The 16,130-nt window shown below is 39.2% G+C and overlaps 1 protein-coding gene across 8 annotated transcripts in view; it reads right to left on the bottom strand.

Annotated features, from left to right (window-relative positions):
• Positions 1-16,130, bottom strand: part of LOC135937756 (myelin transcription factor 1) — a 176,329-nt gene that overhangs the window by 21,974 nt on the left and 138,225 nt on the right. For all 8 annotated transcript variants that reach the window (XM_065480979.1, XM_065480982.1, XM_065480976.1 and 5 more), the window contains one exon: positions 3,324-4,236. In XM_065480979.1, coding sequence (XP_065337051.1) covers positions 3,324-4,227 — 904 coding nt within the window. In that variant the 5' untranslated portion in view covers positions 4,228-4,236. The remainder of the gene's footprint in view (positions 1-3,323; positions 4,237-16,130) is intronic.

Consider the following 16,130-nt stretch of genomic DNA (forward strand, 5'->3'; position numbering starts at 1 on the left):
AACGAAGCTGCCGATGCTGCGAGTCAGCAATGAGAGGAGAGAGAGAGAGAGCTGGAGCATTTAAAAGCAAGCAAGCAAGCAAGCAGGCAGGCGGGCGGGCGGGCGAGGGCTCTGACTGAGTGAGTGGGAAGCAAAACTTTATCCCTGCTGCTGCTGCAAAAGAAAAGTTTGCAGCACGAGCTGGCTGGCTTTTCTGCAGGAAAAGGGAGCACAAGACAAAGTTTTGCAGCCGCCATCCCATTGCTGCCTCACTAATACAAAATAGCGGCTGACTGAGACGAGAAATTTCTTCTGCTCCTTTCCGAATGCCGGCGCGCCGATATTTTAATTAAAATTGATTTTGTTGCGTGGACAATGCGGACCTGACGGCCCAAATGGCTTTCGAAACTTACTGTCAGACTCAAAGATTGTGAGATTTTCGGGAAAAAAATAGCGAAACGAGTTATAATAAATAAAAATCGTGTTTCTGTTCTGTTAAGAAACTTTAATTACTGCTCTATTTTTATTTAATTTTTAGTGATTCCTGTACTTTCTTTTTCTTTTGGTAAATTCACGACATGATTATCTCTGTGTTAAAAACGGTTAATTTATCAGATAATAATTGCAACTTTGACGTTTAAATATGTCATATAAATTAAATTAATTTATTAAATTGCTTTGCAACAGGAAATTGACGATTTCCATGGAAGTTTAAGATTTTTTGCATGTCTAACTTTTTATTTTCCATTCAAGTTGTCGTTATAAATATTCTCTGCAAACATCGAACCTGAAAAGTTAACCCTTCTTCACTTTATTCTATTGGATAACGTTAAAGAAACTCGAAAACTCAAAATTTATGTAGGGTCTAGCATAGTCAAGAAAACAAATGTAAAAATGCATGCGTTGCAGCTTAATTTTCTTTCCAAAGAAATCCCTCCAAAAATCATCTGGAAACTCGACTAATTTGAATTTTTGGCTTGATTCTCGACTGAAAATTCATAAATGATTTACTCAGTCAGCTCTCGCAGATGAATTTGGCCGGGCTGGTGGATGTCTGTCTATTAATTTTTGGCGAGTTCATCTAGTTGGGCCGAAACAAAGGCGAACCGCATCAAAATTTCAGACGTAGCCATTACTTTCGCTTTGTAATTACCACGCCGTCGGCTGATTAATTATTCAGTTGTTAATCAAAGCGGCGCGTAGAAAGAGTTCAGTGAAAAAAGGCTCCCTTGGTCTTTGCGGGGCGTAATCATCACACCCTCTCGTGTTGCCGCCGCGACCCAGACGTGTGGAATGCGAACAAGAGGAGCAGATAAGGCAGTGGAAAGAGAAAAATTGCAGCCAGCGTCGTCTTAATTTTTTCTCTTCTCTCTCTGCCGTAATCTGCTTAGCCGGGTCATACGAAAAATGACATTAAACAGAAAGATGTCTGCGTTTGCGGTTGAGATTGCCGGCAGTTTGTTTTGCTCCCCTTCTTGATGCTCCTTTCATTTTAATCCCTCGGGGTTATCCTCGGCAAGAAGTTAATTTGGAGATTTATTTTTCCTGCGAGAGAGCGAGCGAGCGAGCGAGCGGCAGCCTTTTTAAAAGCAGCGAGCGGAGACACCATAATTTCTAATACACACACACACTGCGCCAAGAATATTCGCCGCCGACTTGTTTGCTTGTTTGTTTGTTTACCTTGTTTGTCTTTTCGGAGAGAGGTAAAAAGGAAAGGACGCGGCCGCCAACTTCTTAATTAGTCTTTAATGCGGCCAGCCTTTTAATTTCCGCGCAAAATATACGCAAATGGAATTCAATTTGCGTGGCTGCATTTTTCATACACACTCTGCTCTCTGCTTCTCCGCTGACCGGATCCAGTATTAAAAAAGTTAGCCCTTCCTAAGCGGAAGCTCAGCTGCCGGTCTGGTCGCCAGACTTTTCTTTTCCGGTGGCGGTGGCCCCTTTTTAGCACAATGCCAAGTTTAACACAATAAAAGCCGGGCGACGGGGGAGAAGAGGCATTTTTTCATACTCGCACAGACCGAGAGGGTGTTATTTCATTTTTCGCCTGCCACTCTCTGGCAAAGAGAGCCAGAGAGAAAGAGAACCATTGTGCAATTAAATTCATCAGGGGTGCGAATTTTTGCGAAAAAAAAACCGTCGCCTTATTGTTAGTCGAATAAAATTCATAATTATTCCATTTTTCTGATATGGATGAATATGGCGGTTATCTGGCAGTGGTTTCCAGTACCTTAATGATTAATATTTGTAGCCATTAATCAATTAGAGCTGCTGGACACTAGAGAATGCTTTTATGGTGACTTTAATTTTTCTTTTTTTTTGTTCCATTGATTTATGCGTTTTGTAGGAGTGCATATTATTTTGGCTTTAAATACGTAGGGTTCATGCCCAGTGGCCAGTTTGTCGATTGGAAATTTTCCTAGTATTTGGAACCACCAAAAGTTCGTTTACAGTTTTTGAGTACTGCAATTTTAGATTAAAAGTCTAAGAAATGCTTAATTTGCCGAACCGAATACCATAACTCGGTTCAATTAATTGTATTGGACGCTGCAGCAATGATTTTTGCCTTAAGAATTGTTTTTAAGTTTTCTTACTGACCTATTTTCGTTTTCAGCACGTCAAATAAAATATTTTACGCCAATTAGAAAGCATAGTAGCGGAATTGATTCTGAAATCGTAAAGGAAGAAGCCCAAAATTGTGTAAGAGCCGTTGCAGCACTGTTGCTGGATCAAAAACTTTCCTAGTTCGTGCATTTCTGAGAAAATTTAATAAAACTCTCAGGGTTTGACATCCGTATCACCCGTTTTTTCTAACTTTTAGCACAAATAATGCAATAAATGCATTTTTAATTTTTTTTTGCTTAGATAAAATCCAAAACTTGCGGTCTTACAGGAGAAAAATATTCTGTTTTAATTTAAAATTGCTGAATTTCGTCAAGACTTTCAGGTTACTCATAGTCTCTTAGCTCAAGTCGAGTTCATAAGCAATACACCAGTTGTATAAGCCCTTAGTTTTCGAAGCCACCAACAGATGGTGCCACCGTATACTTTCATAATAAATTTAATTTTAAGGCACTTCCGCTGCGATTTCAGACTCAATCCAGCCACTGTGCATGCTTCACTTAATAGGCTTTCTTCTGACGTGCTAAAAACCAAAATCAGTCCAGCCATTCGCCGTAGAAACGTTGGAAAAGATTTTATGTCTCAAAAAAATAGTTTTCCACGATTCTACCCATTGCACTGAATTTTTTAAAGACTCGATTGTGGTATTTTTGAACCCTGAGTAATTTTATCCCATCCCAGCAAAACACCCGTTGGTCACGTGTCCTCTGGATTCCTACCTCTGACGTTGGAAGGATTGTCGGGCGAGAGCGGCGGCTCGTCGCCCTGCTTGAGCTTGTCGACGTCTGCGGCGTTCTCCTTGGACGGCTGGATGACGTTGAATCCGATCTTGGCGATGTCCTGGATCTGGCTGGCCGCCTTGGAGTCTGCCGAGGCGGGCTGCAGCACCGTGTACCTCTTTCCGCTGCCTGGCGAGTTTGGGCTGTCAACCACGATGCTGTCCTTGGGCCCGTCCTCGTAGTTGGCCACGAACGTCGGCCCGGCCATCCCCTCGAACTGGTTGTTGTAGAAAAATTGTTTCTTGTCCTCCTTGGTTCCCGGCGGGATCTTCTCGCACTCGGTCTCGATCTTGAGCAGATTCTCGATCGGGTTTTCGCTCTTCTTGGGCTCGGCAGGCGGTCTGGCCACCGTCCGGGGCTCCTCAGGTTCCTTTGGCTGCTCAGGTTCGTCCTCTTTTTCTGCGGCCGCCGGTTTCTCCTCCTCCTTGTCCTCGGTGGGCACGGCGTTCGAGCTGCTCAGGGTCACCACGTCCTTGATGTTCTCGCTGCCTTTGTTGTTGTTCACCGACACTTTGCTCTTGCTCACGGCCGCCAACAGACCCATTTTCTTGCCGTTCTCCTCGAATAAATTCTCAAAGTTGGGCTTCTCATAGCGCTCCTCGGACGCTGGATGCTGCGACCAGCTGCCGGACAGGCTCTTCAGCGCCGCCTTCGTCTCCATCAGGAATTTCTCCTGGTTGGACAGGTCCTGTCCCGACGCGAAATCGGCCGTCTCCTTCTGTCCATCGCCGCCATCCGCGTTCAGCTTCTTCCGTTTCTTGGCTATCTCCGCGTTCGATGCCACCTTGTTGTTGTTCAGCCGGATCAGGTGCTGCGCGTTGTCCACTAACTTGCGTTTTTTCATAGTTTCTACCTGCAACACAATCCAAAAGATACGTGTGAAAAGAGCTGTTCCGGTTTTCGTATTAAAATAATAAAATGCCAAAAAAATAATTTTCCTGCAAAACTCCTTATTGCCGACAGTAATACATTTCATTCTGAATTTTTTGTGTAGCTCTGACATTAGTTGATCCTATAAGACTAAACAAATTTCATACTACAAATGTAAAAAAGATATAATTTTCCCAATCAGTTAATTACCCGCAAGGAATTTTATGAACAATAATAACTAGACTGGTATTGCAATTTCAAGATGTTAAATAGGAAAATTAATTTCTAGATTATATTGGATATGTTCCATTATTGAAAATAATTGTTAAAACTCTGCAAAAAGAGTTGTTATAACTTAGTGCTGGATCAATACTCTTTTCACAAATATATTTGGAATAATTTTATTTTAGCACTGGACGTACAGAAAAAATGTTGTATCACATCTCTAGATATGTTCGTCCTGTGTTACATAAAAAATAATGATTGTAAAAAGTGTTGGACACTGGGCAAGTATTTGAATAAAATCAGGAAGCTAAAATATAACTTTTCAAACTGGAAAATTTTAAGTGATTTGCTATAATTCCTTTTTTAAAGTGAAAAACTAATTAAATTATTTTCAATATTTGAAAACACTTTTTATTTATTAAAAAATTCCGGAATTGGAAAATTTCTAACACTAGAGTTTTAAGTGCTGCAGATTTTTAATCAGAGTCTTGAGAAAATTCCTCATCGCACGGAAACTAATTACTCGCCGAATCCTGTCTCACAACCCTTCTTGTCCCTCAATTTTTCATAATGGAACAAGGCGAGCGTGTTTTTTTAATTAAAAATCTTTCCCTACCTCTCGCCGGCCCATAAATTAATATTATCGTGTCCGACGCCGGATAAAAAACGCTAAGGAGCGCGTGGCTCCTTTGCTCAACTCGAGAGGAAAGAGGCGGTATTGATTACAAATTATAAAAACAATTATGTGATAGCCGAGCGAGCACAGGGGGAGAGTGAAAAAAGGCTGCTGCTCGAGGCGTTACACGAGCAGGGAAATTCTTTTTTAATTAAGACACTCGCCGTTCAAGAGTAATGAATTATATCGCTCAGATAGATTTTAATGAGAATTCCTCCTTTTTTGTTTTACACGCGCAGGCAAATCCGGCTGTGTGTTAATGGAGGTGCGGCTTGTTTACACTTTTTCTCAAGCGCTGGGCGAGAGAGGAAGATTGCGGCATTAATTATTTTCCACTTAGCTCCGGGAAGCGGAGATTCGAAGCGAAAAATTTCCCTGCTGCTCTGGCGGGGCCCGTATATTTTATTGAAAAGGAAAAGCTGACCGTCGGCGCTGCAAATTAGACGTGTGCTCGCAGCCCATTCCGATAGTTGCCAAGGTAACTATAATTAATAGCAAGCAGACTCACACAGAGGGCATTAAAATGCTGCAGGGGCCGTGTGTATTTAATCATTCAGATTAATCTGCTCGCTCTCTTACTCGTTTCAAAAAGCCGCTCGACTCAATTACTGCCGAATGCAAACAAGAAGCGAGCCAAAAGGAGAAAAAAAAGAGCGGCGAATTCATTCCGATGATTGTGTGTGTCTCTCTCTCTCTTTCTCGTCAGCATTCACCGGCAGCGTCTTTTCTCCCGCTCCTTTCACAGAGCGTATTAAATATTTAACGTCATTGAGTGAGTGGCTCAAACTTTGTTAAGTGAGAAAACATCCGAGAGCTGATCCGACCGACGGACCGACCCACAACGGGCCTCCTCTCCCTTCTCTCCGGCAGGGTGTGCAGTTTCGTCTGTCCGGATTTTCAGGAAGAAATAGCAATCCCAAAAATAGAGCTAATAGGATTTTCCCTGAAATTTCCTAAAAAAAATCATAAATCGTATAAAACAGAAAAATTAAATTTTGGGTCGTGGATTGATACAAGCAATATAATTAAAATTACTATATTATTAAGAAGTTTGTCATATTTTTCGTTTTAAAAAATTGCCAATCTCCTGAAGCGGAGTAGGTTATGCAACCGGCGCGACGGGGCTACCAAACTTGTTGCCTACCGCGTAAAAAACACAATTTCTACAATTTTCAATAATGAAAAATGGACCATGCTGCAATTAAAATTCATATTTTTTAAATTTTGGAGAAAATTTACAGCGCTTGACCACATTTTCATTAATTCCTCTCGCCGAGATCTGTCCAACAGTGTATACAACCTTTCGGGGAAACTCTTTGTTGTGAAATTAAATAGTATTTGAAGTATGGAGACAGTCTTTACCATTTGAAAACTTGTTAATTTTGCAGCCACTTTTATAAAAAAATTGCAGTGATATTTAAGCCAATTTTGGTTTTAATTGAATCCTTAAGGATTGATTTAGGCATTAATTAGAATGCATTTTGAAAAATATCTTTGTAACTGGCTTAAATTTGGAGGAACACAACAGTTAAAAAGAGACTAAAATTGATAAATACTCTAAATCGGGCATCGAACTTTTTGAAATTTCAGTAAATACCAAATTTAGTAACTATCATGAAAAGTAGGATTCCTCTAATTAATTTTCTGTAAAAGTCAGGAAAATCCAGTATTTTTAATCATTATTGTCAGCCTTTTTGGCCTGCTCTCCGGACGCGGAGTAGGTTATGCATCCGGCGCGACGGGGCTACCAAACTTGTTGCCTACCGCGTAAAAAACACAATTTCGGCGAAAAATAGGTGGCAACGAGCGGCTGCTGACGCTGCTAATGGTAATAATAATAATCATTACGCCTGGCAGCTCCTAATCCATAAGATTGCATTAAAGGAGCTGGCTGGCTGGCAGGATGGCTGGCTGGCTGGCTGGCGGCCGGCGGCTGCCGTTGCCGCCGCTACTGCTGCTGTGCATTTGTTATTAGAGAATCGCTGGCAGCAATCTGGGAGCGAGAGAGAGAGAGAGAGAGAGAGCCTCGCTCGCTCGCCCACTCATAATCTTACTGCACGCCATGCAAAGCAAAGGGTCTCTCGAGTACTTACAATGTAAATTACCAACTTGGGAGAGCGAGCGAGCGGCGTGTGTGTGTGTGTGTGTGTGTGTGTGTATGTATTTATGTGCGAGCCAGCTACCGTGCCAAAGGGGCCTTTGTTGCCGGCGGTAATCAAGCGAGGCCTGCATGCATGTTGATTAAAAAGACGCCAAGCCGAAATTCGAGTTTCGCAGATGAAAGCAGGCGAGGCCCGCCTGAGCCATTCAATACGATCGGAACACGCTTTTTAACGGGATGAAAGAGCGAGAAATTCTGAAGGATGATTGAATTTGCAACCCTTGATTGATCATCAATACGGTTGGGAAATATATAGACCGGTGAGTGTTTTTTCTGTGCGTCCGAATTTTAAGATATTTGAACCGTCCAAAGCAGTCTAAATCACTTTTCAACTTTAAAATTTGGTCAAAATTTCTTGTCAGTATTTTTTTTATTTTAATTTAACTACGATTTATATCAAGCTATTTTATGTTTAGTCGTGAATTCCTTCGATTAATTCAATTTTTATAAAATAATTTTGATATTTAGTTGTATACAGTCAATTTTAGAGACAGTTTGGGCGGAAATTCAAAAGTCCCCTATAGATAGAAGGTTTATATATAGAAAGTTTGAACGTTGAACAGAGCCAGAAAAATAATTTGCGGACTGTGGGATTTCCGAAAATAGTCCAAATTTTATTAATCATCCATAAAATCTCACTTTTTCACAGACAAACAGTTTAATTTATAGTCTGCAATTTTTTTAGTCAGAAAATCAAACTGAAAATTTTAAAAAAATGTTTAAATGAGCTAAATAAAACAACTTGAATTGTCGAAATATCATCTGACTCATAAAAAACTGTCTTAAATTATACAAATAATTGTTATATAAAACCCAGAAATCCAGAATTAAATAACTAAACTTTTTGCATATATTTCATTGAGCAGAGGTATACCCCACGTGACGGTTTCTGAAGCGAGGGTTGCGAGGCGGAGTGCACGCAGCAGAGCTCAAGAGCGAAATTATGAAATGAGAAGATAGAGGAGCGGCAGCAGCTCGGCGGCACAAACACCGAGAGAGCTCTAAAAGCAGCGGCAAATGAGCATCACAATATAAGGCGTTTAATAAATATTGCACACACGCGGGCCTCTCTCTCTCTCTCTCTCTCTCTCTCTCTCTCTCTCGCACGCAGAATATGGTTAACAATTTAGGGGGCGGCGAGAAAGGAGGAAGCGCCGTATGTGTGTGTGTCGCCTGCGTGTGGAAATATGTGCGTTCCCTCTTCGCTTATTGCGGCAGGCTAATTACTTTGATTGGGCCAATTTGCTGACGCATCAAATCTCGCTGCACGAAAAATTCCCTAATTGAGCTAGGACTAGGAGTCAGCAAAAGATGAATTATTATTCTATTCTCATGTTAACCTGTAATGCCAAAATATGATTTTTAAAAAAAACACATACAATCTATAATAAATTGTTTTTTGTGATATTTTTTAATTAAAAACTTAAAAAATTATAATTAAATTTTGTTTTTAAAAATAATATAAGAATTTAACGATTTTTATATTTGCCCTTTTGAATTTTTATTTTAATTAATATTAATTCTTATTTTAATATATTTATGTAAATTTTTAAAGCAGTGTCCTCATGATGATCTATTGAAATTGAAGATTATAAATAATTGCTGAAGAGTGGATATAGATGATTAAAAATTAGAAGATGAGGATTGAAAATAAGACTATTTGAGGACTCTTTAACCCAGGCTTGTTAATAAATAATAATAAATTCGCAGCCGTAATTATGAGTAAAAAAAAACAATTTTTTAGTCACTGTTTTCAGGCTTTTCATCTAGAATCGTGACTTTCAGAGATGATCAGGGCGATTATGATATTTTGTGTAAAATAAAATGTTTTTTAGCAGTTCCACATTAAAAAAATGGGCAATATGAGGGAATATGAATTTTTGTCAAAATTTCGGCTTTAAATTGAATTTAAGACAGTTCAGAATCATGCAAACCCCTCTTACATGGGAAAAATATTAAACTGGCTACAAAATTTATAGTGTATTGATTTATTTCTGAGGATATTAAGCAAGTATAAGCAGCTATTGGGTTCTTTGTCGGGAAATCGGCAGCTATCGGCGGGGCGCGTGTGTGTTTCAGCGTCGAGTGGTTTCTGTTTGATCAAGCTTTGGGGGGTAAATATACACGTAGGCGTGTGTGTTTACGCGGAGGTCAACAATTGGACGCCTTTCAAGTCGGCCGGCAGAGGGAAGGAAGCGGCTGCCGGCTTCCTGCCTGCAGCGCACCAGATATTATTAAGCCGTAAAGGCTGCTGGCTCTCGTGCCATATAATAAGGCGGCGGCGAGGTAAAATCGAGCCGTGCGCGCCTTGCTGCTCGCTCTCGGCACAGCGAACGAACGAACGAACGAACTGGCTGCTGCGGTTTATGGCCGACGCAGCCTGTGCCACCCGATGAGCAAGGACTGACTTGGAACTAATTTCTGACCGCAAAAGAGCTTATAATCTCTAATCTTGCGCGCACGCCGGGAACAAAGGCAAAGAGGTTTTAATTAAGACACATTTTTGCCTCCCCCTGCCTTTTCTAAATTCCGCTTTTGTCTCTCTAAAACATCAGCCTTTGTGCCGCTGATGAAAGAGCCGCGTGCATTTTTCTTCTGATTGATAACTTACTTTACGACTTTCTCTCTCCTCCACGGCATTTTAATAATCGCCTCATGGGGCTTGATCGATCTCTTCGGTGCCCCGAAAATATGTCGGGGAAAAAAGGGAAATGCATGCAGGCGTGCGCGGTCACTGCGGCTATACTATACTATACACTCTCCTTGAAACGCGGCTGTAATAAGGCGGCCGCGCCGTGTGTTTGCACAGAACTCGACTCGCTTCAAATGAAACAGCCAGCCGTGATTAGGACCCGCTCATTCAAACAGTTTTCTTCGTGCTGCAATTCATTTCCGATTACGGACTGCAAGAGATATGAATTTATACAAACTATTTTTTTAAATCAAAGTTTTTTACACTGTCGCCATATTAATGGAAGGACTTTAAAAATATGTATATTTTATATAATGCTTGCAAACACGACTTTAAATGAAACAAATAAAAAAATTCAGTTATTATTTTTAAATTTTGAAGAATTTTGATCAACCTTCTAAAACCACAGATCCCTTTTTTGCGCATGGATATAAAAAGTTCATAATAAATATTTTATCGTTTGCGTATAAAGTTTTTCTCTTGAAGCAAAAATAGTCTGATTTAAATTGATTTCAAGGCAAAATTATAATAAACTGATTTTAAAATACGTTTAAAAATATATAAAAACAAATTATTCTTGGCCCAAAAATCATCTACGGTATTTTTGAATGGCAGAAAAGACATAAAATAGTAATATTCTACAGTTAAAGTAATTTTATAGCGTTTAGTCACAAGCAGCGGGGGCCAGATTCGTGCGACGCGCAGATATGGCGTCCGGTGGAGTATGGCGCGAAAAAACGGTCGCGTGAAAATGCGCCAAAAGAACCAAGTTTTGGTCAATATTGTGACGTAATTTGCATTACTCGTACTAATTATGTCTTTTGAATCGTAAAATCAAACTCTTGACACTCATACGGCAATCCAAAGAAAGCTTTATGTGTCCCACATTCAGACGCCATCTTGGATCTGCGCAGTCGGAACCAAATTTAACGCACATCGGGCCCCCGCTGGTAACAAGAAAATATTGCAGAGCTTTATTTAAACAGAGAAAATTAGAAAAACTTGTGAAAATGCACAATGTTGCTTTTATTTACACTCCATAAAGTAAAAAATTTAAAATATAGAGCTTTTTTGTTTCCGAGAATGATTATTTTCTATGGCAAAGCCAATTTCCGAGCTCAATGAAAACATAAATTATCAAATCATCATTCCCTTTACTAAAAATCAAGGCATTAACAAACACAAAAGGAAGAGAAATTCAGTTGGTGTCGGTCTTAAAACCAACCACCTGAAAGCGCGCGGCGCAGCGATTTTTGCATCGAACCCCAGCTCCGCCGATTTAATGGCGAAAGCGTGCGCAAAATTACTCCATTTAACGGCGGCGGGCAGGTAATAAAATTCAATTTTCAGGCGCGTGTGCCGGCGAAAATAATAATAAAAAGGGTCGGTCGGAGAGAAACGGAGAGAGAAAAAGCGGCTCTTGTGCGCGCTCGGTTGATTTTTATTCGCAGCATCTGCCCGGCCGGCTGCGTGTTGCGGCTGCACGCTCGGACCGACACTTTATTGTGAACGATGCATCTCTGGGGCAACATCAGTCTCGAGTCTTTTTCAGCGCTGGACGCCACTGCCGCACCGGAATGCTAAAACCACTCGTCAGCCTCCGCGCGAATCCGACCGCCTCCGCTGAGGATAGACCTAAATCATGATGGATCGCTCGACTGCTGATTTTTCAACTGATTTCCCGCTCGATTCTTCCCACTTTCGTCCACTTGAAATTCAAATTCTTGTTCTTAGAGTGGTTGATTTTTATTTCGAGGTATAATTCACTAAAGTTGGACTTGTTTCTCATTGAAAATGTTTTTTCGGCACCTACTGTGGATAAAAATAAAATTTTTGACATTTCAATCCAATTTGCTACTTATTTGGGTGCTCATTGATTTAATTGAAAAGAATTATGAACTTAAGGTGCTCTCTTGAATCGTGTATTTCGTTTTTGAGCTTGGTTAGGACGATTTTAAAGCAATTTTGAAAAGATTTAAACAATTTTATTTACAGTTAAATAAAAAATTTCAGGACGTTTTCAAGTCTGCCGATTTTCTGAAAAAATTTAGACTGCCTTTTAGAATACCGTACTCTTGGAAAAGCTCCATGAAAGGTTGTCCTATTATAGCTCTAACTGACGATTAAGTCAATGGGACCATTTTTTATTGACAAAACCACTTATTTCTGATATTTTGACTGGAGGAATTAACAAATATGCAATGTTTTGAGAAGGTCGCAATTTTCTACAAGATCTTTTTCTTTCAATTTATTAACCAACGTGTGAGAAAAAGGAAGCTAAATTTTTCAGCTTCATTTTTGAATCCCAGAGATAAGGAAGGGATTATGAGACCAAGGCTCGCTTATCTCTCTTTTCCCTGAATTAGACCTACATGCTCTGTAGAAATGAGTATTCTTTTATGAAAAATTGACTCTGTTCACTGCTTAAAAAGGACGTCGCTATAAAGCTAAAAACATATCATGGTTTTAAATTTTATTAACTAAATGTAACGTTAATAAAAACACATGAACCCACTTGCAAAAAATGTTGACTATTTTTATTATTATGATTTATAAATATTATTTTGTTGAAATTTTATTAATATTTTTATATATTAATTTTGTAAATGCTATATTTTATATACCTTGTTGTGTCCTTAAATGGAATTTTTATTTTGATTAGAAGTTTTAATATACTATAAATTTTTTCCTCGCTTAAATCTAACTGTTCAGTTAATAAACATAAATATTCTTCTTTTCGCTCTGTTGGGACTAAATGTATGCGGTAGGTAATAGAACTTTACAAATTTCAAACTTATCAGTAACTCTGCGTCCTTCTCCTGTTCAATACAGGAATTTCTAAGCTAATCTCGTGAATCCGGTGTTGTGCTGTAAAAGCAGGGCCGTTAAAAATATTATACTACGCACTCGGGATAAGCGCGGTCCATTCTGATAATTACAAATGGTGTCAAGTCGCGCAAGGAAACCCCTTCGCAACGTAATAAAACTGCGGGCGGCAGTAAAACAACTTTTACTATTTCCAATAATTCCATGTCGCTGATGGTGTGTCTGTCGGTGCGGCCGGTCCGAGGAGGGAGACAAATGAAATAAATGCGCCCCCGCACGGCCCGCGCGCGCGGAGAGTTATGGAGGGTTATTCTAATTAACGATAACGAGGGAAAGGTTTTAATAAAAACGGCCGAGCAGGAGCAGCCAAGGAGGGCTGCGAGACGTCGAAAGGCAATATCTTGTGTCTCGCTCCCCAGCTCTCTGCTTGACAAGAGGTCAGCAAATAAAAATAAAGGATATCATCAGCTCTTATGTCGCCATCCACTGAAAGATAATGCCGTAACGATATTATTGCCTTTCGGCGAGCGCAGAGAGAAAGAGAAAAAAAGAAGCAGTAGCGACTCTGGGGAGCTGCCACGCGTCTCCGCCAAATGACAAAAGCAAATGCTGCTCGGCGGAAAGCGTCAATATTAATTTGAGCTACGAGACCAGGGATGGAAAGCCGAAATTCTTGTTTCTTAGCCATCCATTAGAAACCGTTAAAAATTGATAACACCAAATTACTAAATTTTAGCGAGGAAAAATAAGCTAAATTTATTCAACCCGTGTGAATTTTGCGCTAGAATCAAATGAAAAAATAAAAATAATAAATAGAAATTAGAAATATGTCTCTTTCATTACGTGTAAGCAAAATTCTGGAAATTTTTATATATCAGAACAATGGGGTAAAAATTACCTATAAGATTTTAATTTATTGAACTATAAAATTGTTGAAAAATTGTCAAATTGACCAGTTTTATATACATTTAGTGTTCGAAGCCACCAACAGATGGCGCCACCGTATACTTTCTTAATAAATTTTATTTTAAGGCACTTTCGTTGCGATTTCAGACTCAATCCTGCTACTTTGCATTTTTCACTTAATATGCTTTCTTTTGACGTGCTGAAAACCAAAATCGGCTAAGCCAATCGCTGAAGAATCGTGAAAAACTATTTTTTTTAAATAAAAAACATTTTCCAACGTTTCTACGGCGAATGGCTGAACCGATTTTGGTTTTCAGCACGTCAAGAGATAGCATTTTAAGTGAAGAATGCACAGTAGCAGGATTGAGTCTGAAATCACAGTGGAATTTCATTAAAATTAAATTTATTACTAAAGTATACGGTAGTGCCATCTGTTGGAGGCTTCAAACACTAAGCGTTTATGCAACTGGTCAACCTATTTTTAATTTAGTGAAAAGGTTGTTTATTTCGTAAAAAAAACACACACACTGGACGAAAACACTGTCAATTTCCTGCCTTTTGGCAAACCCAAGCAGAATCCTCGGCAAATTTGCTGACCCTTGGTTTGGGGGGTGCTTGCTCGACCGATCATCTCGTCTGTTGGCGGTTGAATTATGGAAGGCCGAGAGCGAATGAATATAGTGTGTGTGTGAGTGTGTCTCCGTGCGGGCGGCGATAAATTCATAATGACCACGCGCGCGCGCGTCGCAAGGAGCCGAGATAATGCATTTTAATTTTGCATGTGCGGCGGCGGCTCTTTACGACACCGGCCAGCGAGCAGCCCACTCCTCGGGGAGTCGCAAGAACAAGCCTGCCAACTGCCATAACGCAGCCGCCGAATAATAAAAGCCACTGACCGACCGACACACCAGCAGGCCATCCGAGCTCGCCGTCAGCTTAATTATCGCGCCAAATTCGCCAGAAAATGGATTATTTTACGAGCGTCCGGGGATTTTTCTGAAAGGCTCAGTGCTGCACAACGCCGATTTCCGCCATAAATTTGGGAATGCGGCTTTGTTGGAATTCTAAATCCGCTAAAAATTTTAAAATTGCTAAAATTGGAAAAATAAATAAACTTTATGAGGAGATGGTGTTTTAAAAATTTAGAAGCTTCCTGGTCCCGGTAAAATTGCGCAACTTTCAACAGCCAAACACGAATTTCCTTGTTGCAAGAAAAGGACAACAATCAATTCGACAGTGGAAATTTGGGTGTTTGTTGAACGTTGCGCAATTTAACCTGGACCAGGACGAAAGGAAAAATTTGATATTTGAAATTTTTAAGTGGATTTTGTCAGAAACGATCATGAACTTTCACAACAGTTCTTCACAGAGGAAGGGTTTGCAAAAAAACGCATTTTTCCGGAAAAACTATATTGCAAAAAACTGTTATTTGTGGATTTTATGCAATTTTGCGCATTTTCCGAAACACGTGCATTTTTACCGAAGATTGATTCCCATTATGAATGACCCAAAATAGGGATTTTAACAAAATCAGTAAAAAAGTCAATGGTTTCACCAAAAGACCAAGAATTTTAACACTTCATCGTGATTTTCCAAAATTTTTGATTTTTTTGGCGCGAAATTTGACCTCTTTGGGATTGAATTAAGAAAAATGCGGAAAAGTCCAAAACTTGTCGTGTTTTCCAGCTTATTTTTGCGCAAAAATTAGTGGTGCATTTTTGCGCATTGAAAAATTGGCAAAACCTACAAAGAAGTACCTTGAATTATTTTTTTTAAAAGGCTTAAAAGATGTATATAAAATCAGCGATTCTGAAAAAAGATGTGAATAATGCTTTAAATAATTAGAATATAACCCGCAATAGAATATGACCTTATTTTCGATAATCAATTAGGCTTGCACATTGATTCTTTCATTTCTTTTTAATTTGGACCACAGAGAAATCAAACATTAAAATTACGTTTTTTGATTCTGTTAACTATAACTTTTAATTTCCTTCGCTTTTTTTGTTTTAAAAGGAGATTAATAGAACGTTAAAATCTTTCAAATGTTCGTTTAATTCGTTTTATTTGTATTTAACAGGAATTATCAAAGACAAAGTGTGACTTATGCATTTAAGTATACAAATATTATTTTCGCTCATCAAAATTTTATCAACAACATAAAAAATGCTACTGTAATGCCATCTTGCCAAACGTCATCTGTAGTGCAAAAATGAATAAATGAAATTAAATCCTTCGTTTTCTATTAATTATAATAACAGATATTTACTTTCACCTCTACAAATCATTCATCAATTAAACAAGTCGAGAATAAAAAATAAAAAAAGTTAGATTAATCCACGAGAATTGATAGGAAAAATTAAAATAAATCCAAGAGAAATTATTTATTTT

This window comes from Cloeon dipterum, chromosome 2, assembly GCF_949628265.1.
Source record: "Cloeon dipterum chromosome 2, ieCloDipt1.1, whole genome shotgun sequence".
Classification (NCBI taxonomy): Eukaryota; Metazoa; Arthropoda; class Insecta; order Ephemeroptera; family Baetidae; genus Cloeon; species Cloeon dipterum.